Genomic DNA, 25,284 nt, shown 5'->3' on the forward strand with positions numbered 1-25,284 from the left:
TCTTGACCAACTTCTCCAATAATTTGACAACAACTCAATATATTGATTGGTCCATAATTTGTTACAGCAGTCTTGGAGCCTCCTTTATGCAACGGAACTATTTTCCTCTCTTTCCACCCCCCCTCCCTACTGAGACTAACCCATAGCTGAGACTTAGATTAAACAATATGGTCAAGGGCACTGACAATTCCTTTGTCGCTTCATGTAAGACTCAAGCTGATATACCATCCAATTCCACAGATGTATTCATATTAAGATTCTGTAATGATACATGTCTTCTACATCAACCCTTGCACCCTCTAGCCTAGTTGCAAATCACTTACTATACCCCCACATTCTATCTCTGTAGCCATCACCTGCAGTCAGCCAAATGGAAGGATTTCTCAAAATAGTAATAGAGGATAAGTTCCTGGGAAGTGGTAGATCCTAAATGAGATGGATGGCTGATATAACTGTTCTTCAGAGAGTTGAAGCCTTAAGAAAAGTCCAAAACAGGACCACTGGGTAAAAATTCATGTTGCATATTATGAGGTGCAGAGTTACATGACAGTTGCTGATGTCTAATGAAATTAGGGATGGATGTATTCACTGCTTAAAACAGAAAACATCTTGGTAGACAAACAACAACTGCATAATATTTTAATGATAAACTCTTAATCAAATATAATTTATTGCCAGTTTATATCAGAACAACAAGTTTATTACATGCATAGATATTATAACTTACTCAAAAGTAAGCATGTCTTACAAAGATGATGGTACCCATGCAACATATGTTGCAATATGAGAATTCAAACTAACTGAAGTGTTTAATTTAATTTAATTTTTAGTTAATTTTAACAACACTATATTTTACTCAATAACCATGTAAAATTTATGGATCTAGTGCTATCTCTGTTAAAGAAGGTGATATATCATGCTACCATATTTAAAGTATTAATACCTATTATCAGAACGGTTCAATTACTATATGATGTTAAAACAGAAAAAAACTTAAAAATAAACTGATTTTGCAAAATATGTTGCAATATGAGAATTCAAACTAACTGAAGTATTAAAAATGCCTAATTTTTTGGCACATTAAATTTTCTACAGATAGAACGGTACCTGTCTCTTCACCTTCGCATACATTACTCTCCCTAACCGCAAAAAAAAAAAATAATAAAATAAAATAAATAATAATAATAACAACAACAACAAAATAAAAACTAGTTTTTTCATACAACTGGCAGAAAATAAAACTTACTTTCGTCTGAAATGTGACACTGGTCGATTTACAGGGAACGTTTCCTTTATCCACCTGCGGTAATCAACAACGTCATCTGATACTTGCATAATGAGGCCTAATATACTAAAGGATGATAAGAAATAATATTTTGTTAAAATAAAATAATATGATTAATTGAAAATATATCTTTTGATTTTTGTAATTTTTCTTTCAGATTTGCATTTAGTAATGAAAAAAATGGATCTTTCTTGCAAATACTTTTTAACACGTGAAGTGAATCACGATCAAGTTATAAAACTTGATACCTAGTGTCAAACTTTTTTTTTTTCCATAGCTTGTATTGCTGCTATTGCCTGGTGACAGTAGCAGCAGAAATAACAGTTTCATCCAATGATGAATTATGTCCATAGAAAGGTAATAAGCACTATTTTTTTGCTAACTATGCCTGGAAGAAATGGGAGAAATTTTCCACATTAATCAACTTTCATTTTTTGATCAACATTACTGCATGCAATAATCTAACATGAGAACACTACTGAAGCTAATATAGTATGTGATGTAATGATAGTACAGTTCATGCAGTAAATGTTTCAGATACAGTTCAAAATCAAATAGCTTTCCATATGCAACCCTGGTTCAAGTGCATGTGTATTAGCCCTACCCTACACCTGAGAGTTCCCATGACCCTTCGCAATGGTGCCATGTGTGGGCAAGTGATTAAAGAAAAGAAAGGAATTTGTTGATGAGTTTCTTGAAGAGACCATTATCAAATTCTTGCCATGTACCCTCAAGGGGTGTACAGGATATGATAGTACTACATGAAAAATTTACATCATTACTAACTTCCTATCTACAATTTTCCTCCAAATCAGTCTGTTACTTGTCGAGACTCCAACATCATCAGATCTTATATTTCTATCATCTAAGGCACTTTGTAATGTATCAATCCACCTATATCTTGGTCTTCCTCTGGGTCGTTATCCTGCCAACCTGGCGGAGAACACTTGTTTTGCTAATCATTCCTCACCCATTCTGTTTAAGTGACCATACCACCTGATATTAGCTCTGCTAATGCTGGATGGTGACAATGTCCAGTTCTTTCCTAATATCCTCATTTTTAATATGATATTGCCATTGATGCCATCTGTTCACACCTCTAATCTTTCTCAGGACTCTCATATCTTCTGACCCAACTCTCAGATCCATAAGTTATAACTGGTATGTTTTGTTCTATGCTTGTTCCACAGGTTCTTCTTTCACAACGCAGTTGACATTTTCAACGATTCTGCCTATTTTCATTGTCTTTGTCTTTTTATTGTTGATCTTCATACCATATCAATTACAACAGTTATTCAATTTAGTCAGGGAATCTTGCAGACTTGTAACAGATTTATTTAGAAGTATAACATTGTCTGCATAAAGCAGAGAGCTGACATTAACAGTCTTCAATTTTGATATCAGGTTTAATACCACTTTCCTTCATCATATGACCCATATAGATAATGAATAACAGGGGATAATATACATTCTTGTCTCACACCAGATTTAAAATTAAACCATCTTCCTGTACTTCAATTCTTACTGCTGACTTACAACTCAAATAAAGACTAAGTATTGCTTGATATAATGTCCCATTGACACCATATAACTGTAGCGTATTGAATAGCTTCTCTCTTGGCACCTTGTCATATTCCTTTTCCAGATCAACAAAACTTAAATACAGATCTTTATTATATTCCCATGATTTCTCAACTATTTGTCATAAAGTGAAGATCTGATCCTGACAGCCTCTATTTGGCCTGAATCCAGCTTGTTCTTCACCAAGCTTTTCTTCCACAATTCTTCTCAACCATTTCTCAAGTATACTAGCATAAATCTTACCAGGAATACTCAGTAGGGAAATACCTGTGTCATTCTCACATTCAGTTTTATTTCCCTTTTTATATATGGGTACTATGAGAGCTCTATTCCAATTCGGGAATTCGTCCCTCTGTCCACGCCTTCTGAACTATGCAGTGCAGCTACTGTAAGACTTTTATACCACCATACTTCAGTATTTCTGATCGAATATCATCTACTCCTGCTACCTTTCCACATTCAAGCCTTTGATGGCTTTTTCTACTTCAAGTATGGATATGTATTCCTGACTGTATGCCTGTTGAGTGTTTTTTTTACCACTGTACTATCACTGCTTGTTTCATTTAGCAATTTTTCGAAGTAATTACTCCACACTTCAAGGATATCTTTTTCTCCTGTTTTTATGTCACCTTTATCATCTCTAATTCCTTTTACGAGGGGTGTAATTTTTGGGGAAAACAATATGGAGAAGACTGTCCCAAATAGCAGAGGTGTTAGGAATGAAGGAAGAGAATGAGAGGTTGGTTTGATAAATCTGGGTCTGAACAGTATATGAGTATTTGTACATGATTAAGGAAATTGGAGAGATGGTACTGGCTAGTTCAGTGAAGAAGCATCCGTGGAACACTCAGGAAAGACAATGCAGCAACAGAGCACCTATGGGAACATGACCAGAGGGAGTCAGTGAGAGATGAATCATCACTTAAGATAACAGTGTAAAATCTCTTGTGGTGAAATATAGAAATATTTTTCACCTATATCAATTTTACATGGCCCATAAAACACACATAACTGGAAATGTATGTAACCTACTGTATGCAATAAAATTTTCTTAAATATAATCTAATCAATAATATAATCTTAGAATAACTGAATGTAGAACCACAAGCAATTGTAACTAAAAAGATCAGATGGGATTAGGCTAGTAAACTGAAGATCAACAACAGTCTCAAAGGTCATCGGATTATATGAGTTTTGCCACCAAAACATAACATAAGCAGGGGTGAAGCAAAGGAACTTGCAGTAAATCCAGGAAGTTTTGGAAGGAAGGCCACGTGACAGCCAATGATATAAAAGGCAGAGATCAAGGGGCTCTCTCTCTTATTTTTTGTTCCTGTGGCAAGATTTCGAGGAGGGGAAGAGTCACGGTCCCACGAGCAGTAGCTCTGGAGATCACAGCCGTTGCGCAAGAAAAAGAAAGGAGCCAGTGGAATTCTCCCTTAATCCTTTTGGATTCAGGACTGTACAATGATATAGTGAGCTTGTAAGTAGATTGCTTTATGTTTAATAACCTAGATTGTGTGCACAGACGATAGATGTTGATTCTGTTTAACTAATGGTAAAATGTGTTGAAGAGATCAGAAAGCCGAACGTGAAATTTAATGTGCTTAAAAGAATACTGTAGACTTGAATAGTGCTTGTGTTACATAAATAATTATTTCCTTGTCTAATGCTTTAAGTGAAGTATCTTAATGAATGTGTGAATAATCAGACACATGATATGTTCCATTACTTTTGTATATAAATTGTTTGAGTTAAGATAAACATATCTGGTTTTGTTAATAACTTGCCTGATCTTTGTTAGCCAATGCACTGTCTCATAAAAACAAATCGAACCTGTGTGACATAAGTAAAGTAACAGCCACGACTGAATAATTCGGAGTTGCTTGAGATAAAATTGATTTAAGGATTATTATTATATGTGCTTAGCTAAAGTATTCTCTTGTATGTAAGGGAAAGACAGAAAATTCTTTTACACAACCCTTAATGGCGCAGTTGCTAACAAAAAAATAAATTTTTAAAGATTAATACATTTGAATTATAGCAACTTAGATTACAGATTTGGCTCCAGCTGGAGGCTTTTCCTCAGTCTACGATACTAGCATGTGTGAGAGCATACTTTATGGCAGGGGTTCCCAACCTTTTTGTTTCCTAGAGCACATTCTAAAATACCGGTAGGCCAACAGGCATCATCTATTTTTTCAAGCAAATTTTTTGAATCAAAATATTTCAAAAATTTAAGTACAAGACACTGTTAAAATTATGCGCATATAACTAGCAACAGATAATGAACAACTTCGAATGCACGTCTACTTTACATTGTATGCATTTAATACTCGTCATGTGTCACTGACGCATGCGTCATATAGCATGCCATGAATTGTTGCGTGATGTGCACGTGATTATTTCAAACTATACGGTGAACGGTTGAACAGCAGAGGTCACACACAAATTGGTAGACAGGTGCCATGGCGCCTGCAGGCATAGGGTTGGGAACGCCTGCTTTATGGCATTGGGGGGGGAGGGGGGGAGGGGGGGGAGTAAAGCTAAGTAAATCACTAAAGGATTAATGTTGAATAATAGTTCGAAATCAAAGCATATAGGCATTTTGTACAAGTTCAAGCAACCAACGAAGAAAATAACGAAGTAAGAGGGGGAAATACATAAAGTAAAGAAGTAACGTCATAAACAATATAATAAGCTATAAAGTACAAAATACCAAAATATTACAAACAGCTCTCTTCTGAATTCAATCAAGCATTCTGAGACAGATCCTAAGTGCATCATCAAATGCGAGAACAATATTCTGAGGATAGTGGAGTTGAGATTTATATTGTCGACAATTGAGGAGAGATGTATCATTTAAGACAAAAAAAGAATGACTTTTTTTTTGGACATGAAGAGGATATGGATGTGGTATGTTTGTATGAAGATAGGCAACATGTGAAAGTCAACCCAATAAGAGAAAACTGATCCTAGTTAGCAAGTAGAACATAATCAAAAGTGAGGAAGAGTGAAGCATAGTCTTTCTTCCAGGATTTAGACAGTACTGCATTCTGCATTGTGATGGCATTAAAACTCACCTAATTATCCTCACCCCACTTGAGAATGGTAAGGAAATTGGTGTATAAAGCACTAACTATTGAGGATCTTGAAGTCAGAATCAACTGAGCATTAAAAGGTTTTGAGAATACAAGGCAAGAATAGAGTACTGTCATCAGAAAAACTATAAATGGCAATGGATGTCAGAGAAAGAGATAGGATTCTTGATATATATATATAAATAATAGTCCGTACGGTTAGAATAGTGGCTGTGCACTTCGCAACCATATGCCTGGGGGAAGGAGTGTCCGAGGTTTGATTCTCGTTGGTGATGTGAGGAGCCGAAGGATCTTCCTCAGCCATAGCCAAATTAGCCGGTCTTGGATGTGGATGGTAGGGCTTTTCATCCTACAAAGCAGGCACACCGGCCTTGAGAATTCAACACCATTGCAGACATAGGATACCAGGGCATAGGGCTGACCACCTTATCTTGTGAACAGTTAGGTCCAATGATTAATTAACCCTCAACACCACAAGGTAAATGAGAGAAAAGGAAGATGAGGTATATATATATATGAAGGAAAGTGTGTGTACAAGCACAGAGCCCTAGAATATTCCAGGTTGATTGAAAAATCTGATGAAAGGATATCCACCATGACCTGCAATGAAGGATTAGGGACTGGTGATCCACTCACAAAGAGTAGGAGGAATATATTAAGATAGTAGTTTGTTAAGAAGGCCATGATGTCAGAGTCAATCAAATACCTCAGAAATATCAAGAACCACCACTTGAGTGTGTCCCAAAACTTTTCCATGGCCTGTATCCAAAGGTCGATAAGGTAAGCTAGGAGATCCACTGTGATGCAAAAGTGGCAGAATCAATATTGGTGATTACTAAGTAACTAATGAGTCTCCAAGTAGTGTAGTTGGCTGTTGATAACCTTTTCCATTATTTTCGAGCACTGAAGTCAGAGTAATACAGTGAGAATTTGATGGTTGACTTGTATCTTCGTTTTTAGAAAGAGGCTAGATAAAAGCTTACTTCCAAGCTATTTGGATTTTTTTTTTTTCATAGGTTTTAAATCATATGATTTTCATTAATAAATACACCTCTCAACTTACTTTAGCGTAATGCTAATTTTATCACCATCATCATCGAATTCCTGATATGTACGAAGTAGGTTCCAAAAGTCTCCAGCATGACATACAAAATTTGTGCCAATTTTAAATCGCCATAAGTGACAGATATCAGCATCTATGGGGAGCTTAGCGTATACCAGTTTCAACTCTCTACCTGCATTATTCAACTGGAGGCACTTGTTCGACTAACATGCAAAATTATAAATTGAGTGCCATGCTGTGATAAAAGTTTTTCCACTAAAGAAGGGCTTTCTCCAAGTGCTATCAAACAGCAATTGGATGGTGTTTATGGGGAAGCTTCTCCTTCATATTCCACCATGATGGAATGGGTAAAGCAGTTTTGCCTAGGAAGAAAGAGCATCAAAGATGACCCTCTTGATGGTCAGCCTGTGGAAGTAATGACAGAGGAAAATGTCTCTCTTGTTGAGGAGGAGCTGCTTAATGACATATGGCTGAAGCTCAAAGTAATCTCAGTAAGGGTGGGGCTTTCTCAAACAACTGTCTTTTGAATCATTCATGAGAAGCTTTACATGACAAAGGTCAGTGAAAGGTGGGTGCCCTGACCTCTCTCTTCAATTCAGAAGGAGCATCGTGTGACCTGTTCCTGCAAGTTTTTTTTAGAGCTTTGCCAAGAGAATCAGATAGAAGTGCTGGAATCCACTGTCACCGCACTGGGGATGAAACCATGGTCCTTTATTACGATCCTCTTTCCAAAAGGGAATCCATGGAGTGGCACAAACCAGGTGAAGCACCACCAAGAAAAGCCAAGATTACTCAGTCCATCAATCTTTTGGGATTGCGAGGGAATTCGAATTCTCTTGATTGACTTCAAGGAAAGGAATACCACCATGATTGTAGAATATTATGTTTCACTCCTGCACACTATGCAATGCCATAAAAGAGAAAAGATGAGAAACTGAGTCATGGTACTTGCCTGCTTCACGACAATGCTCCAGTCCATATAGCTATTGTTGTGAAGGCTGCAGTGGAAGGACTGTGGCTTCCAGGAGATTGAACATCCACCCTACAGCCAAGATCTAGCATCCAGTGACTAATACCTCTTCTCAAAACTGAAGACTTTTAAGGAAGAAAATTTGCAAATGATGCAGTTTTAGGCTATTTTGCAGACAAAAAGTACAGACTATTTTTTCAAGGGCAGGGAGATTATGTTGAAAAGTGACACAGTTGTTTTCTTTCAATCACCTCTAAAAGTTAGTCAGGCCCGAAACTTATGGAACCACCCTCATACCCTCAGGATAATTATGATAGTACTACATGAAAAATTTACACCATTACTTTCCATCAACAATTTTCCTCCAACTTAATCTGTTATCTGTCAACATTCGAATATTATCAGATTTTATATTTCGGTCTTTTAAGGCACTTTTTACTCTATCAATCCATATACATCTTGGTCTTTTCCTTACCAACCTGGCAAAGAACAAGTCCTCTCCCATTCTGTTTAAGTGCCATACCACCTGAGATTAGCTCTACTAACACATTCCTGAATGCTAACAATAGCAAGTTATTTTCCAATATCCTCATTTTTAATGTGATACTGCCATTGATGCCATCTGCTCACTCTACTCATCTTTCTCAGACCTCTCATATCAGGTCTCCAGTCTTTTATCAAGTGTTTTATTTATAACCTGGCTCTCAGATCCATATGTTAAAACTGGTTTGAACACCATCCTATATACAGTAATTCAGTGTTTTGACTAATTTCTTCTTATTCTATATAAATTTATTCAGCTGACTTCCTACCATACCAGCTTTACTAATTCTGTTGTCTATTTCCACATTAATTTACCATCTTCACTAAAAATTGTGCCTAAATAGCTGAAATGTTATACTTGTTCTATAGATTCACCCATTCAGGGTACAGTTGATGTTTTCAATGTTTCTGCCTACTTTCATTGTCTATGTCTTGGTATTGATGATTTTCATAAAAAATTTATTACAACAGTTATTCAAATTAGTCAGGGAATCTTGCAGACTTGTGCTGGGTTTATTCAGAAGTATAACATCATCTGCATAAAGTAAAGGGGTAAGATTAACATACCCAGTTTTGATATCACATTTAATACCACTTTCCTTCAGAATCTCCACTAAAGAGTGGAGATAATATTAACCCTTGTTGCACACATGATTTTACCTCAAACCATCTTCCTATACCTCCCTCAACTCTGGCTACTGATAACAGCTTAAATAAAGATGTTGTATTGCTTGATATAGTGTCCCATTTACGCCACATAACTAGCATTTTGAAGAGTTTTCCTCTTGGCACCTTGTTATATGCCTTTTCCAGATCAATAAACTTTAAATGCAATATGAGATCATATATATCATTACAGACATGCATTATGGAAAGGGCCACTACCAAGACTGATTTGGACCTTTATTGATATCTCATCAGTGGGAGCCAGACCCAGAAGTGAGACCAAGGTTGAAGTAATGCAGATGTAATATTTCCATACACGAGTAGTCAGTTATAGTTGGTTATACTATAAATTACAGATGACAAGCAATTATATTCTTAGTTTCATCCATTATCCAAGTGTAAGCAAACAAAGTTTGCATTTGAAGTAACTTCATGACTGGGCTACTTGTATAAAGAGGCTAATGACTTTACATTAATTGCCATAGTATCCCATAATGCAACACATATATCCTCATGGACATATATAATGCTATGCAGGGCCGGTCCGAGAGTATCTGATGCCCCTAGGCAAAGAAAATATTGGCGCACCTATACATTGTCTCTCTCTATATATTTTGTCATACTCACACAAGCACACATACACCTACACGTGGATATTTATAAAAATAATTAAGAAAGAAAGGCAAAAATAATGTAGGATCATCAGCGAGAACCAGGACGGCTTGACGTATTTCAGTTTTTTATTATAAATCAAGGTTTTACTAATTTTTTTTTCAAAGGTTGTAATTTTTCCCCGAAACTATGTAGTAAAATCTAATCTGATGCTCCGAAGCCTTAGCGCCCCTAGGCAATTGCCTAGGTTCGCCTAATGATAAAACCGACCCTGATGCTATGCATTATGGAAAGGGCAACTGCCTAGAACCAGAAGTGACACTGAGGTTGAAGTAATGCAGAAGTCATATTTACATATACAAATATGTCAAAAGCTGTCACACATTTTTACTAAAATTACTTCATACTCAGCCTATGCATATGCTTAGTATGAAGTAATTTTATTCTCCAACACTACAGATCAAGCCAGACATGATGTAAGCTACCTGCAGTAAGCTGAGCTTTTTCTTCAACTGCTTTCACACATCTGTTCAACCCAGGGCTTTGAAAATGGACAGGAATTTTGGGTGGAACTAAGGATGAATAGAGCCTGTGTAGCTCAGCGGATGTGGCATTTGCACACCGCCGCGCTTGGCCGCACGAAGGAAGGCTTGGTTTCGAGTCTAGTCGGCGACTAGAGGAAATTTTTCTAAGCCTTTTTTCGACCGGTTCCCGAGTTAGTCGATCTCTGGCACGGGCAAGCAGGTTTTTCCTCCCGGAAACTCGGGTTTTTCGTCCTGTAAACTCAAGAAAGTCGACCGTAGAACCCACATGATTTCAGACATTAAATATATTGTGTTAGTGTTAGGGACCACGAGATGGCGGCACATTTGAGCCGTCTCTCTTCACTGCGTACCGCTTAATTTAGTGATAGCCTTGGGCCATCTGTCTCTGATTGGGTGCCAGTGGAGATTGAACTGCCCACTCAGTCTCCAAAAGGTTAGATAGGGCTAAATGGCCTCGCCTACTCCTGTATACGGGAATAAAAAGGCGTTAGCTGATTTTTTTTTTTTTTTTTTAAGGATGAATGCCTTCATGCCACTGAAGATGATTTCTGCGACTCACTCAGTGCAGGTGTCTGGATTAGAAGAGTGGAAGCAATAGTCCTGCCATGGGAAAGAAGAGTAGTAGTTCAGAAGATCATTCTACTTTGTACCTTTGTAGCGCAGGAGGAGATGAGATTGAGTGTGATCAAAACAAAAGCACCCTGTGAGACTGGAAACTAGCATTAGATTGTGGTCTGAGTTGCTGAGAAGAGAGGTAACTTCTATAGTATATCTGGAAGGAGAACTAGTTGAAAGAAGATCAAGGGTACTGGAAGAGTGGAGTTATGTGGAATTAGAATAGGTAGAACAATTTGCATTAGATCACTGCTAATAGCAAAAACTTCCACATCATATCTGGCTTGATCTATAGTGTTGGAGAAGGGGAACCAGTTGGAGTTGGGACATACATCAGATATACACCTAAAATGATGAGTTTGCTGTTTGAGTTAGCTGGATTGTAACTGGTCGAGTTTCATGGAAGGTAAAGACTTCTTTGTGGTTTGCAGAGTTTCGAGACCAATAAATGCAAGCAGATTTTAGATTTGGCATTTTCTGGCAGGCAATGTTAGAGCGTACAAAGGCACAGATATCACCTTTGTGTGAAATGAATCATGAAGAGTATAATTTGGGTGGTGAAGGTTGATGTGGATGTAATTTGGGTTTCTGTTAAGAGAAGGAGGTCTGGTTTGGATGTCTTTAAGTGGCGACGAATGTTGTTTATGAAGAAATTTATGCCGCAAACATTTATGAAGTGGATGTGGAAATGATTTTTTGTGATCCTGGTAAGTTTGGAATATTGTGTTTGGTTTGAATTGTTTGGATGAACTGGTTGTTGAGGGAGATTTATTATGTTATCAGTGTTGCTGTCACTGTTTGTATGTTTCATTTTTCATTTTTGGTTTGTTATTAGATGAAAGGAAAGAGTCGGGACATGCAGTGAAGGGAAGTAGACTCATAAACATACAAAGAGCAATCAGCCTCCTTGGACTCGACAGTAACTCCCATATACCACTACTTGAACTACCTCACCAGACACAACTTAGCAGAGTATGTGACAGTGATATTATGTGCCAGTTGACTGAGAAACCTCCTGACTTGTTACTGACCAGTTTGGACATGTATACTGTCTGGCAGATGCCCTGCGCTACCACCATTTTAATTGCTGTACCCTCAAAATGGAGAAGGATCTGGGTCTCTAAGTATGTTCGTCATGCCTTTGAAGGGTATCACTCACACTGTACGCAGAAGTGGGGGGAGGAGGAGATGGAAGCTGGAACCCCCTGCTCTGGAGGCCAGGCAAATCACTGCCTGGCCTCCAGAGCATTTGCCACTTTAGGCCCCCAATAAAGGACGGTGGTGTTTCACCAGGCAATGAAGGTCACCTATCACCTAGTCGTCTAGTTAGCATCTCCTCCAACTAGAAAGATATCTTTTGTAGCAGGAATGCTTGCAGCAAATGCCAGAGCTCCTTTTATGGAAACAGGCCACACCATGGGAAGGCAGGGTTGACATGACACAGAGAGAGAGGCTGTATATTGCTCACACATAGCACTAATATGCTTTAGGTTTGGCAACCTTCCATATGTGTGTGTGATTAAATCACGTGCACAGAGAAAATAATTTACAATGAATTCCTATCAAGAAAGATCTGTAAACCAGTAATATATGTTTTTAGTATTGTGATAAAATAATCCAGAAACCCAGTTTTAGAGACTGAGGGTTTTTTCACATCATCTATTCAGTCAACCAGGCTAACATCTGGTGTGTGTGTGTGTGTGTGTGCGCGCGCATGTGTGTGTGTGTACAGCTAATTCTCTTTTTACACAGCTTTTTTTTTTTTTTACACAATTTTGAAATAACACTGTTTAGAAAACAAAAGCAGTTCTATTTTTACACAGTATTTTTTGATTTAACACAGTTCAAATGGTGTTTATTTCTAAAATTTCTGTTTGAATTAATTCTGTTAAAAAAGGGTATTTTTCCTAGTATGGTACATATGTACTTAAACTTGAATTTTGGGGAATCCCCTAGATGTTTTAAATATCAGGGATTACTCTATGCTACAGAATGCAGACAATTATGGCGACAACAACAACAAAAAAAATCAATTTTTGTAATTACGATTCTCTGAAGTTAAGCCAACAGATGATCCCTTATATTCACTTGCCGTTGGTTCCTAGAAGTAGAAGGGTGCTATGCTGATTCTTCAAAGTTAAGTTGGCCCATTATGGGAGGCTCACTATATAAAGCTGCTTGGAAGGAGTTAAAGCTGTTTGCTAAACAATCATTTCTTGTTTACAATTCAAAATGTTTACATCTTGTGTTTTGTCCTTCCAAAACTTCAAAATTAAATTTAGAAGTTTTATACATGCAATATCAAATTAGTAAAATTAATTATTGATTATATTCAGATAGTTTCATAACATTACCCCATTAATCACGATGTCAGATAATTCAGTTAGACAGAAGAGAAAAGAAAAGCTATTTCTTTAGAAACTAAGATTCAAATTTTAGATCATTTAGCAGCTGGAAAAGGTTCAACATCCTTAGGGAAATATTTTGGATTGAATGAAGCTACCGTGAGAACGATTAAGAAAAATGAAGAGGCCATTAAAAAATCTGTTCTTTATGAGCTTTAATTAGGTGTCAAGTCAGCACTGCATACGAGAGATATAAAAGTGAAGATGGAAAAAGGCCATAACTGCTCACAAAAAGGAATACTTTTAGATGGAAATATCAAACAGAAAGCATTATGGTTGTACAAACAGATTCAGGAAAAGGAGCCAACAACATCAAACAACAATTGTGATTTTTTTAGCTAGCACAAGTTGGCTTACAAAATTTCTCAAAAGATATACGCTTCATAATGTAAAAATAAAAGGAGAAGCCACATCTGCAGATGAGCCGACAGCTGGGGATTTTGAAATTTCTTTGAAAACTGTCTAAAATTATTGAAAATGGTGGCTACACTCCTGATCAAGTTTGGAATGCAGATGAGACTAGCCTTTTTTTTGGAAAAAAAATGCCAAGTAGAACTTATATATTGAAATCACAAAAAAGTGTTGGTGGCTTTAAAGCAGCTGAGGATTATGTGACTATTATTTTGCAGCAATGCTTCAGGAGATCGTATTCATTAATTGATCTCTAAGACTGCAGGCAATGAAAGGTATGGATTTTAACACATTACCAGTGCACTGGAAAGCAAACAAAAAAGTTGGGTTACAAAAGAAATTTTTAATGAATGGTTCCATCAATGTTTTGTTCCAAAGTTAAACACTATTTGTTGGAAAAAAATTCTGGACTTTAAAGTTTTATTGATTATAGACAATGTGCCTGGCCATCCTGTTTTAGAATACCCGAATGTGGAATTTTGTTTTCTACCACCTAATACACCACTTGATCGGCCTTTAATTACTGATTAATTTTAATCAATAATTAAAATGTGATCGCTATCTTCAAAACTTACTACATAAGAAGAACATTCCAATACATTTTGGATAAACTAGATAAGGATAATTAACTGACAGTTATTGATGTGTGAAAGAAATTTTCTATTTTGGATTGCATCAAACGTTATTAGAATTGCAACCAACTTTAAATGCATGCTGGAAAGCTACTTGGCCAGAATATGTGAAAAAGAAAAACCTTGTACCTTTTTCATCATACAACTGAATATCCCAATATAAAATGAGATTAGTACATGCAGTTGGTGGAAGAGGATTTGATGATTTTTCATCTGTAGATATTATTATTATTATTAATAATACCTGACACCTCCAGGGAGTCCAAAGACTCATCGAGGGAGGGCATCTTCTCTACAACCCCTCGTCTCACTACTCCACCAATCTTCATCATCTAACACCAATGACATCTACTGCCACTAGTACTTTCACAGACAATCACAAACATCCATGCCCACAGCAGAATTTGAACCCGCAACCTTTTGGCTGGAGAGCACATATGCTAACCACTCAGCCAACCAGGCTGGCTATATTGAAGAATTGATGGTTGACAAGGCTTTTAGTGATGACAAAATAATAGAAGCTGTCATTGAGAATCTCGATGAAAAAGAAAAAAGTGATGATGAAGAGATTCCACTCACTGCAGGATTAATTAAAGAAGGGCTCAAATGACTAGTAAATTGCAAAGTCATTTTCTTACACATGATCCAACTACTGAAGGAGCTGAACAGAAGAGAGCACCACATGACTTCAGTTCAAATGTGAACTGAAGTCATGTATGGTGCGATATGAAGAATTATACAAAGATCTAGTCAAAACAGGATCTCAACAATTAATTACAGAGTTCATGGTGAAAAAAAAACAAAAAAACAAACCTGCAGAATTATTGGAAATTAGTGCTAATTTAGTTCCTTTTATTGAAGAAAACATTTCACCATTGCAGCATGAACAGGACAGCCAAAGTGTTTCGAGTGATTTAATTCCAGTCTCACATGAAAGAATGTGGCTACTGTCAGAAAGTGACGGCAAATAAAATTTAACTAATAACCATATGCATGGGTGTATTCGGGCCTTTTCGAATTTCTGTTTTATTAGTGACACACTATTTTCTAGGCCTAAATCCTTGATACACATGATGACGATGATGAATAACAAGAAATGATTCAAAGCAAAATTAGTGCAGTAAGCCACATATCTCTACTTGGATGTATGTGAGACTAAGATAATAAAATAGTGTAACATGTTTTCATGTACCCTTTTAACAACACCCAGTATTGTTTCTTATTAAGTTATAAAATGCCTGTGGAAATATGGATTTATACAATATAAAATTTTTCATGCTTGTCATGTTTTTGTCAATGGCTCACTATTTTATGTGCTATGGCATTTCAGGATCACAGCAGCTTTCAGATAGGTGTACAGCTGTTTTTTTGTTGTTGTCGTCAAAGAACTTGACTGAAGATAATTACTTTTACAAAATAATTATTTTATAAAATAACTGCAAAGCAATTTAGCAAAAAGTTCTCTGTTTCTTCTAAATTAATTTTGTTTATTGTTTATTCATAATTGTAGTAGAAATCACTTAGCAGAATGCTTGCAATTTCCAAACTTGTATGGATTTGATTTAAAGAAAACTAACCATGACCTTTAAATAGATGATGTTACTTGCAATAATTTGAGTTAAGTTTGCCTTGCTCATTTCAAAGAATTGCATATTACGAGTTGAAACAAATTATGTATTAGCTAAGCTCTCTACATAGCATGCAATTAAAGCAATATCAGTTATAATTCATATTCCTTTAGCTGGAGACCAAACTTGGATATTGTATATCAATGCCATTCTTTAACTTAACAGTATTACAGCACCAAATGAAATTATAAAAAGATGTTTATTAACTGGCTTAAATTTCGCTGGATTTCAAACCAGCATCTTCAGAGCAAAACAACATATTAAAATTTATACATGACAATGATTAAGAGAAACAATTTAAATTGTAACAGACATGAGATCTGAAGTCCTAATTGGCCACTCTCAAGTGTTGAAAAAAAAAAAAAAAAGCACAGTTGACCCATGAACAACACGGGTCAACTTATGCGCAGATTTTTTTCGATAAATATATTGGAAAATTTTTTTGAGATTTGCAACAATTTGAAAAAAAAAAACGCACAGACAAAAGCACAGCCTAGAAATATCGAAAAAAATTATGTAGTGAATGCATAAAATATATAGATGCTAGTCAATTTTATCATTTACTATCATAAAATATACACAAATCTATCATAAAAGTTAAAATTTATCAATTAAGCAAACAAGCACTTCAAGACCATACATGGCGTCGCCATTCGCAGTCAAGAGAAAAATGTAAACAGACGTAAAGATGCAATGTTAAATCATGACTGCATAAAATTAATTAATTAGCATAAAATAAACATTTTATAATGATTCATTAATTAGTGGATAGGCAATAGGGAAGAGCAGCAATCATACTAATGCTTCTTCATTATCAATGAATGAATCGTTATACCTTTAAATAAATATAGATTTCATTTTCACATTATCTTTTCATTTTTGATGTCTAGTGTTAATAATATGTATAACATCTACAGTGTATTATATAAGACAATACTGAGTAGGTATTGACAGACAGACAATTCATCTTGTATACAGATGACATAAACTTACGGTATCGATAAATGCAGTACAGTACTGTAAACGTATTTTTTCTTCCTTATGATTTTTCTTAAGTTTTTGGGGAGTCAAAATATATATGCGGATTTTCGAATGCATGGGAGGTCATCCCCCCCCCCCGCCACATCGTTCAAGGGTCAACTGTATTACAATTGTGTAGGAAATGATCTTAGGATAACATTCTCCCAAATTTTTGGCAAATTAATGCAGTTATACTTTTTCAGGTTAGGAGAATGCTTCATAGCCATTGCATTCTAAAAGTAATCTTTCTGATCTGTAACAACTGTATAGCACACTGGTTGTCTTCCTTCTAATTCTGTGTTAAGGGGTATTCAAAGTGTGGTCTACCAGTCCACACTTTCTGCAATAATGGCAGCAGATGTATTTCTTATGTACTGCAAGGCAGATATTAACAGATTTCTGCCTGTCCATAGTAGGTTAAGTCACAGGAAACTTCATACACTCCAAGATATGCTAGAGGGTAGAGTTTGTCTTCAGGAAAGTGGATCAGAATTCCTATTTTGACATGCGAAGGTTATATTTTTTTTAGTACTTCGGCTATCTTTTCAAATGTACCTCAGATATAGAGCATAGGAATAGTGGTGTTCTGTTTTTGCATATTTGACAAGGGGGAAAATAGGAGGACCATGTAGTATTTTCTCCTCCTATTTTGTAAGAGCTGAAACGGACAGGAAAGTATGGCAAAGATGGTTAAGTTCTGTGGTGAGAACTCCATCAATCGAACAAACAGCCTTCACTCAGTGTGTCAGTGTTTTTAGAATACTGTTGGATTGGATGATGATGTGATTGTTTATACGGGTATCTTCCTGTGTGTGTAAATTTTCTATAAACTTTTCTGTAAACTTTCTATAAATGGAAAAAGATAGTTAACCATCGAAAAGTGGAGTGACTAAAGTATCAAAAAATGCAAACAGTTATTAGATTATTTTTCTATTGTGAAATAAATTTTGGGATGTTGGCTATTTAGGTAAGTTACAGTTAAGGCAAGTGTATTGTCCAAATGTATCTTATAGGCAATTATTCAAAAGGGAAGTGTGAACTGAATAGCTAGGCGTATGAAATAGAAAAGGGGGGCTGCTCTTTAAAAAGCAACAGCAAATGTTTTATTTGCTGTTGCTTTTTTTAGAAACAATGTTTAACTGGATAACGACTGAGATACAGCATGATTTAATTACTGTTATGCTGTATCATCATAGTACAGGTTCAGGTTTCCAATATTATTATTATTATTGTTCCGGGAAACTCCAAGGAGTCGACAGACTCATCGAGGGAGGCCCTAACATCATGTCAAGAACAACTATTCAACATTCACACAGTATCTATCATACCTTGCCTTGAACTCATTCACGGTCGTAGCACCCACAACAGACTCTGGAAGCTTATTCCACTCATTTACCAATCTCCAAGTAAAGAACCTAGCTCTAACACCCTTGTCAACCACGCTCTTGCCCAGCTTCCATGCATGGCCCCTAGTCCTCCCACCACCAGTCATATTTTCAAAAATATCTTCTGGATCAATCTTATAAAAACCCTTCAGTAATTTGAATGTCTCAATCATATCATCCCTCCTTCGCCTATCGTCCAATTTCTGCAACCCACAAATCTTCAACCTATTCTCATAAGGTTCATTCCACAGACCTGCTATCATCTTGGTCACTCGTCTCTGGACCCTCTCCACTTCCTCCCCATCACGAAGAAACCCTGGTGCCCATAGCTGGGCACAGAAGTCCAGATGGGGTCTTATCAAGGCTCGAGACAGAGGAACAACAACTTGTTCGTCTCTACATGTTAAAGTATTTTTCAGAAGCCAAGTGATTTGGTGAGCTGTTTTAGTTACTTTTGCAATGTGCCCCCTAAACTTCAACTCCCTATCCACCAACACTCCCAAATCCCTGGCCTCATCAATCTCCTGGAGTATGATTCCACCAATGCGATATACTGCTGCTATTCTTTTCACCCCAAAGTGCATAACCTTACACTTTGCCACATTAAATTGACATCCATTTTTCCTAGCCCAGTCCTCCAAACTATCCAAATCATCCTGTAAAATTTTGACATCTTGTGCACTCACAATTGCTCTACCCAACTTTGCATCATCAGCAAACAAGTGAACACTTCCCCTCAGATCCTTTCCAATATCATTGATGAACAAATTGAAAAGTAGTGGTCCAAGAACAGAGCCCTGTGGCACTCCACTAGTCACAAGATGTCTTTTAGACTCCACTCCTGAATAAACCACTCTTTGATATCTCTCCTTCAACCACCCTCTTATCCATCTCACCAACCCTATATCTATACCCATCTGCTCCAGTTTACTGATTAGGGTTCCATGTGGTATCCTATCAAAGGGCTTGGCAAGGTCCAGTAGTATCACTGTAAACCCATTACCCCTATCCTGTTCAGCCGTCACTGTGTTATAAAACGTGAGCAAGTTACTGAGGCATGATCTACCCTTCACAAAACCATGTTGTCCCCCATACAATATCCCATTTTCATCTATCCAATCCTGTATTCTTTTCTCGACTAATTTCTCTAAGACCTTGACAATGATTCCTGATATGCTAATCGGTCGGTAATTTACAACAGCAGTCTTGGAACCACCTTTATGCAGTGGAACTATTTTCCCCTCTTTCCACCCGCTCGGGACTAACCCAGACCCGAGACTCAAATTAAACAAAATGGTCAAGGGTACTGACAATTCTTCAGCTGCTTCTCGTACAACACGAGCTGGTATACCATCCAATCCCACAGATGTATTGACATTGAGGTTATGCAATAGACTACTCACCTCCACTTCATTCACCACAATTCCCGTATAATCTACTGGTTTATTCGTTTCTGCAATGTCACCACCTGGATGATATACTTTTGCAAAGTGCTCACTCAGTAACTCAACTATCTCAACTGATTCAGTTACCTCCCTACCATCGGCATTCTTTAAAATCAATCTGCCATGTACATTTTTCCTTTTACTTGCTACATATCTAAAAAACTGTTTAGGATTCTCTTTAGCCTGCATGGCCAATGTTCTTTCGTAATCCTTTTTTGCTTTTCTTACCACACTCGTCACCCTTCTGGCCTGCACTTTATACCGTTCATGTGCCTGCCGGTCACCCTTCTCCTTAAATTCCCTCCATAGTTGTTTCTTTTTTTGCAACTCAAGCTTAATGGTGTTATTCATCCATTTAACCCCTACTTGATTTATTATTCGGACTCTAGGTATACAGTCAGCCATTGCTTCATGCAAGCACTTCTTAACTACCTCCCATGCACTATCAACTTCTAGTCCTTGCAGTTGTACATGCCATGGCACTGAACTAATCAAACTCCTAAGCTTGTCATACTTTCCAGCCCGATAATTCCACATGTACCCTGTCTTAATTGAAAATTCTACACCTTTAGCCACCTCCCAAGTTAAGACCCTATGATCACTCTCGCCGATTGGTGGCAATGTGGTCATATTTGTTACAGCCAAATCCTCAGATGTAATTACTAGGTCAAGCACTCTCTGACCCTTAGTATTTTCCATTACATGCTATCGCAGATAGTTATCCCTTAATAACCGCATAAAATCCAGTTCTTTCCTCCCGTGCGTCCTCTCCTCACTCCAATCAATGCGACCATAGTTGAAATATCCCATAATAATCACCCTTCTCCCACCCATTTCTTCTATTTGCTTGTGCATACTGTCACCACCATCTTTTCCATCACCTGGTCTATAGCAGCACCCAATTGTATATTTAGTTCTGCTAGCCACAATCTCACACCAAATGGCCTCAAATGTGCTCTTTTCTCTATCCTGCAATTCAACTTCTATTCTCCTTGGCTGGAGCTCATCAGCTATCATCAACAATACTTCTCCCCCCATTTTATTCTCTCTGTCATTCCTGAACACACTATACCCATCACATTCAATCCCACTAGTTATATCATCTACAGTCAGCCATGTTTCACTAATACCTATAACCTGTGGTTTGGAAGTGCCAACCATGGCCAAAAACTCTTCCTTCTTGTTCCTAATACGCCTAGTATTAGTGTACATGAATTTAAGACCCCCATTAGCCCCAACCCTACCTTGATGCCTTATATTAACTATCCCACTCAGATTTGTTGTCCTTATTTGCTCTGGCATATTATATTCATTCTTACATTCAACTGCCTCCATAAGGACTGTATCTCTACTCCCCCCCCCCCCTAACAAATCTAGTTTCCCTGAATTTGCACATCCACTACATTCAGCAACACTTTCTCAAGTCTTCTTACACCGTAACCATTCAAATGCAAGCCATCCATCTTATATAGATCCTTTCGCCCATCAAACTCACTCCACACATCCACAAATTCCACACCACTCGTCATACATAACCCACGCATAAAGTCATTCGCAATTATAGCCCTCCTTTTAAACATTTCATTGTTATACCGTGGCAAAAGACTAATCATTCTAACTCTCTCACTCTTTTCTTTTGCTACCTCAAACAATTCATTCTGGTCTTCTATCATTTTCATTTTATCTCCTTTCAAATCATTCGTACCTGCCACAACAATCATTTCTTTCACCCTTTCCTTTTCTCTAATAGACGCAGTTACGTCCTTTATGGTTGCACCAGGTTGGTACGATTTTGTCAAATCCTCTACTAACACACCTCGTACTAACGAGTCTCCATACAGCACTCTATCCTTCATTTTGTTCATGTTCACATTCATACGTCTATTTTTCCTGTCATACTTTATTATTGGTTGGTTCATTCAGTCTACTTTTGTTCATGCACTCTAGCTGCTGTTTTGCTCTTTCTATCGCACTATTCAACAACGCGATCTCACTCAATGCATCTATCTCATCTTTTTTGTTCTCTGAGAAACCATTTATACTATCATTCACACTCTCACAATTTTCATGTACAACCTTGCCGTTTCTTGTCATATCCCTATTTCCTTCATTCTGAAGGTTGACAAAAATATCACACTCACGATCCGAAATACACTTCAATTCCTCATTCTCCCTACATTTTCTACACACATTCAATCCTTTATTATCATCTAACCACACTCCGACCGCACTCCGCAAAGCGTACATTTCACAGCTAGTACACTGACTCATTTCTTTTATGCTACCGTTCTTTGATAACGATGGCGAACCTTCATTACTGGCCGCCATTTTCCTTCGCACAGGTGCCATACTTATTTGCAACGTGTTTTGTCAAATTATACGTTATAACACACCAAAAATAGACGCACTAAAATATGCAAGGCAAACAAAACAAAACTACACAATATTAAGTAATTTGTATCGATAACTGAAAATGATACTTATCTTATCTGGAGCTTGCACGAACACTACACATTACGAATTCATCTAGCGGTGACTTCCCGATATAGATTATGTTATAAAACACTTTAGTACACTAACCACGCTAATAAAGCTCCAATAATATACCAAAATTACACACTTAAGTCCATTAAATTGAATCCAAAACACCAATAAATCAACAAAAAACACAAATCCTATAGAAAAACAAATGTTCACTAAGTTCCCCACTTTCATTTCTGCCATTTCTTAGATGTGTAGATCTGCTTTAAAATAATTTTAAGCAAGAACACTGATTCTTACTGTCTATATGTATGTAACTTCAGTCTCTAGTCTGCAAGCCATTTTGGAATTAGAAAAACTATATACTATGTACATGAAAAATCAAATATAACTACTAAATAAAAGAATACATTTCTTACCTTTCATTTCTTCCAAATGTGTTGCAAAAAGGATTGACAGCATGATTTAGAATTGCATATGAATAATCAAAAGCCTTTTTCATATTCAGAGCTCTATATGAACTCCTTCCAATATCATTACCTGTAATTATAAGATCATTCATTATCTTGGAAAAATCAGATTCAGAATATTACAAAAAAAAAATATCATACACAAGTTATTGTTTAAATAACCCTTTATTATCGAGGTCACTGAAGAGCACATTAGGTACATCATACTTTATGAGTTCAAAAAAGGCAACAATGCTGCTAACACTGTAAAAAATGTGCAAGAAGTGTATGGAAATGATGTTTTCAATGTGCGAAAGTGCTAGCGATGCGATGGTTCTAAAAATTCCAACTCCCCAAGTTCTGGGTGCCCTATCTCTCTTGATAATGATATGCTGGAAACTGCTATTGCAAGAAATGCCATTTTACAACTGTTGAAGATTTAGCAAAAGATCTTAATTCATTGTCGTCAACCATCACCATCCATTGGCATTTGCAAGAATTTGGAATAGTGTCTAAGTTTGGCAAGTGGGTTCCTCAGGAATTGACGAACAATAATCAAAGAGAGCACATCAATATCTACACTGCTCTTCATTCTCGAGAGGTTCCATCTCAATTTTTGAGTCATGTAGTCACCAGTGATGAAAAGTGGATACTTTACAAGAATGTTAAGTGCCAAAGGGTTCATTCAAGGAACAGGCTAAACTTCAGCCAAAACAAGACTTCCACCCTCAGAAGGTTTTGTTAAGTGTTTGGTGGGATATGGCTAGTATTATAACTATGAACTCTTGCCACAAAACTAAACAATCACAGCTGAAGTATACTGTGAACAACTCGATTGACTGAATGAAAAAACTGAAAGAAAAGAGGTGTTCTCTGATCAATTGAAAGGGTGTTGCTTTTCACAATGATAATGCACGCCTTCATAGTGTAAGAATCACCTGTAACAAGATTGAGGAACTCGGCTGGGAAAAGCTTCCATATTCTCCTGATCTTGCACCATCAGATTACCACTTATTTTGAAGTTTGCAACATTTCATTAATGAAAAACAACAAGATACATTACAGGCACTGAAATTAAGCCTATGCGACTTCTTTTCCTCCAAACCTCCTGAATTCTATAGAAATGGCATTCTGAAGCTTTCACAACATTGGAAGAGCATTACTGATTCAAATGAAGAATATATACTTGATTAAATTTGCAAGTGATTTATCTTTTATATTCTTTCAAAACTAAATGCTAAAAACAACATTACTTTTAGGATGACCTGATACACAGATCCAGAATCTTTCCACTCGAGCATACAGAAAACCACTTCAAGAATCACCATGACATTATGAACAGAGTAGAAGTAAAGCAGGCGTGAGATTAAAACTATGTACAGACAGGAGATTGGGTGCTCACTACTTGTGGATATGTGAGAGCAGACAACCCATGGCAGAGGAGAGTGCCCAAATCAAAATCTCCTTTTTCATGATCTTTTCTAGACCAAAAATTTCCTTCACCTGCTCTGTTACATTCATTGCTATTGTCATTTCTTTCTTTCCAAATTCAAATAATCAACCTGACCACAATTCCAAAATTAAGCAATTATTGATCTAAGTGATCCTTTGAGGATCACTTAGATGTTTAAGAAACCCAATGACAAGTAGGGAAACAAAACTTATTATCCTCTTTATAAGACTCTAAAATGACCAAATGAGGATTATTATGCACAAATGTGGTTGTCTGGGTTTCGTGGAGATGAGAAAGTGAAAGAGGATCCAGATGTGACCAAAATGGTAATAGGTCTGTGGAGTGCTCCCTATTAAATCTGATATCAAAACCGGAGATGTTAATCTCCAGTTTTGATCCATACAGATAATGAATAACAGTGGGGACAATGTGCACCCTTATGGTACATCAAACCATCTTTCTGTACCTCCTTCAATTCTAACTGCTGACTTACAGCTTAAATAGAGAGCAAGTATTGCTTGATATAATGTCCCATTTGCATCATATAACTGAAGCATTTAGAAAAGATTTCCTCTTGGCATCTTGTCATATGCCTTTCCAGATCAACAAAACTTAAATACAAATCCTTGTTATTGTTGGAAATTTTTCCACTTGGTTATACTATACATTAAAGATGGCAAGAAATAATATTCTTGGTTTAATCCTTTATCCAAGTGTAAGCAAACAAAGTTCACATCTGAAGTAATTTCAGGACTGGGCAACTCATATATAGAAGCTAATGACATCACTTGCCTTAGAATCTTATAATGCAAAGCACATATACTTACACACATGTATAATGCTATGCATTATGAGAAGGGTCACTACCCAGACTGGTTTCGACCTTTATTGAGGTCTCATCAGTGGGAGCCAGAACAGAAGTGATAAAGTAATGCAGAAGTCATACTTCCATATACAAGTAACCAAAAGGTGTCACACCTTATTACTAAAATAC

At 36.8% G+C, this 25,284-nt stretch overlaps 1 protein-coding gene across 1 annotated transcript in view; it reads right to left on the reverse strand.

Annotated features, from left to right (window-relative positions):
- Positions 1 to 25,284, reverse strand: part of LOC150103529 (terminal nucleotidyltransferase 4B-like) — a 161,902-nt gene that overhangs the window by 27,735 nt on the left and 108,883 nt on the right. Inside the window, exons 8-9 of the mRNA XM_090397691.1 lie at positions 22,808 to 22,928; positions 1,247 to 1,351 (exon numbers count right to left, since the gene is read on the reverse strand). Coding sequence (XP_090253817.1) covers positions 1,247 to 1,351; positions 22,808 to 22,928 — 226 coding nt within the window. The remainder of the gene's footprint in view (positions 1 to 1,246; positions 1,352 to 22,807; positions 22,929 to 25,284) is intronic.

This window comes from Typopeltis vanoorti, chromosome 9 (assembly GCF_054136105.1).
Source record: "Typopeltis vanoorti isolate ZY-2024b chromosome 9, IOZ_Tvanoo_1.0, whole genome shotgun sequence".
Classification (NCBI taxonomy): Eukaryota; Metazoa; Arthropoda; class Arachnida; order Uropygi; family Thelyphonidae; genus Typopeltis; species Typopeltis vanoorti.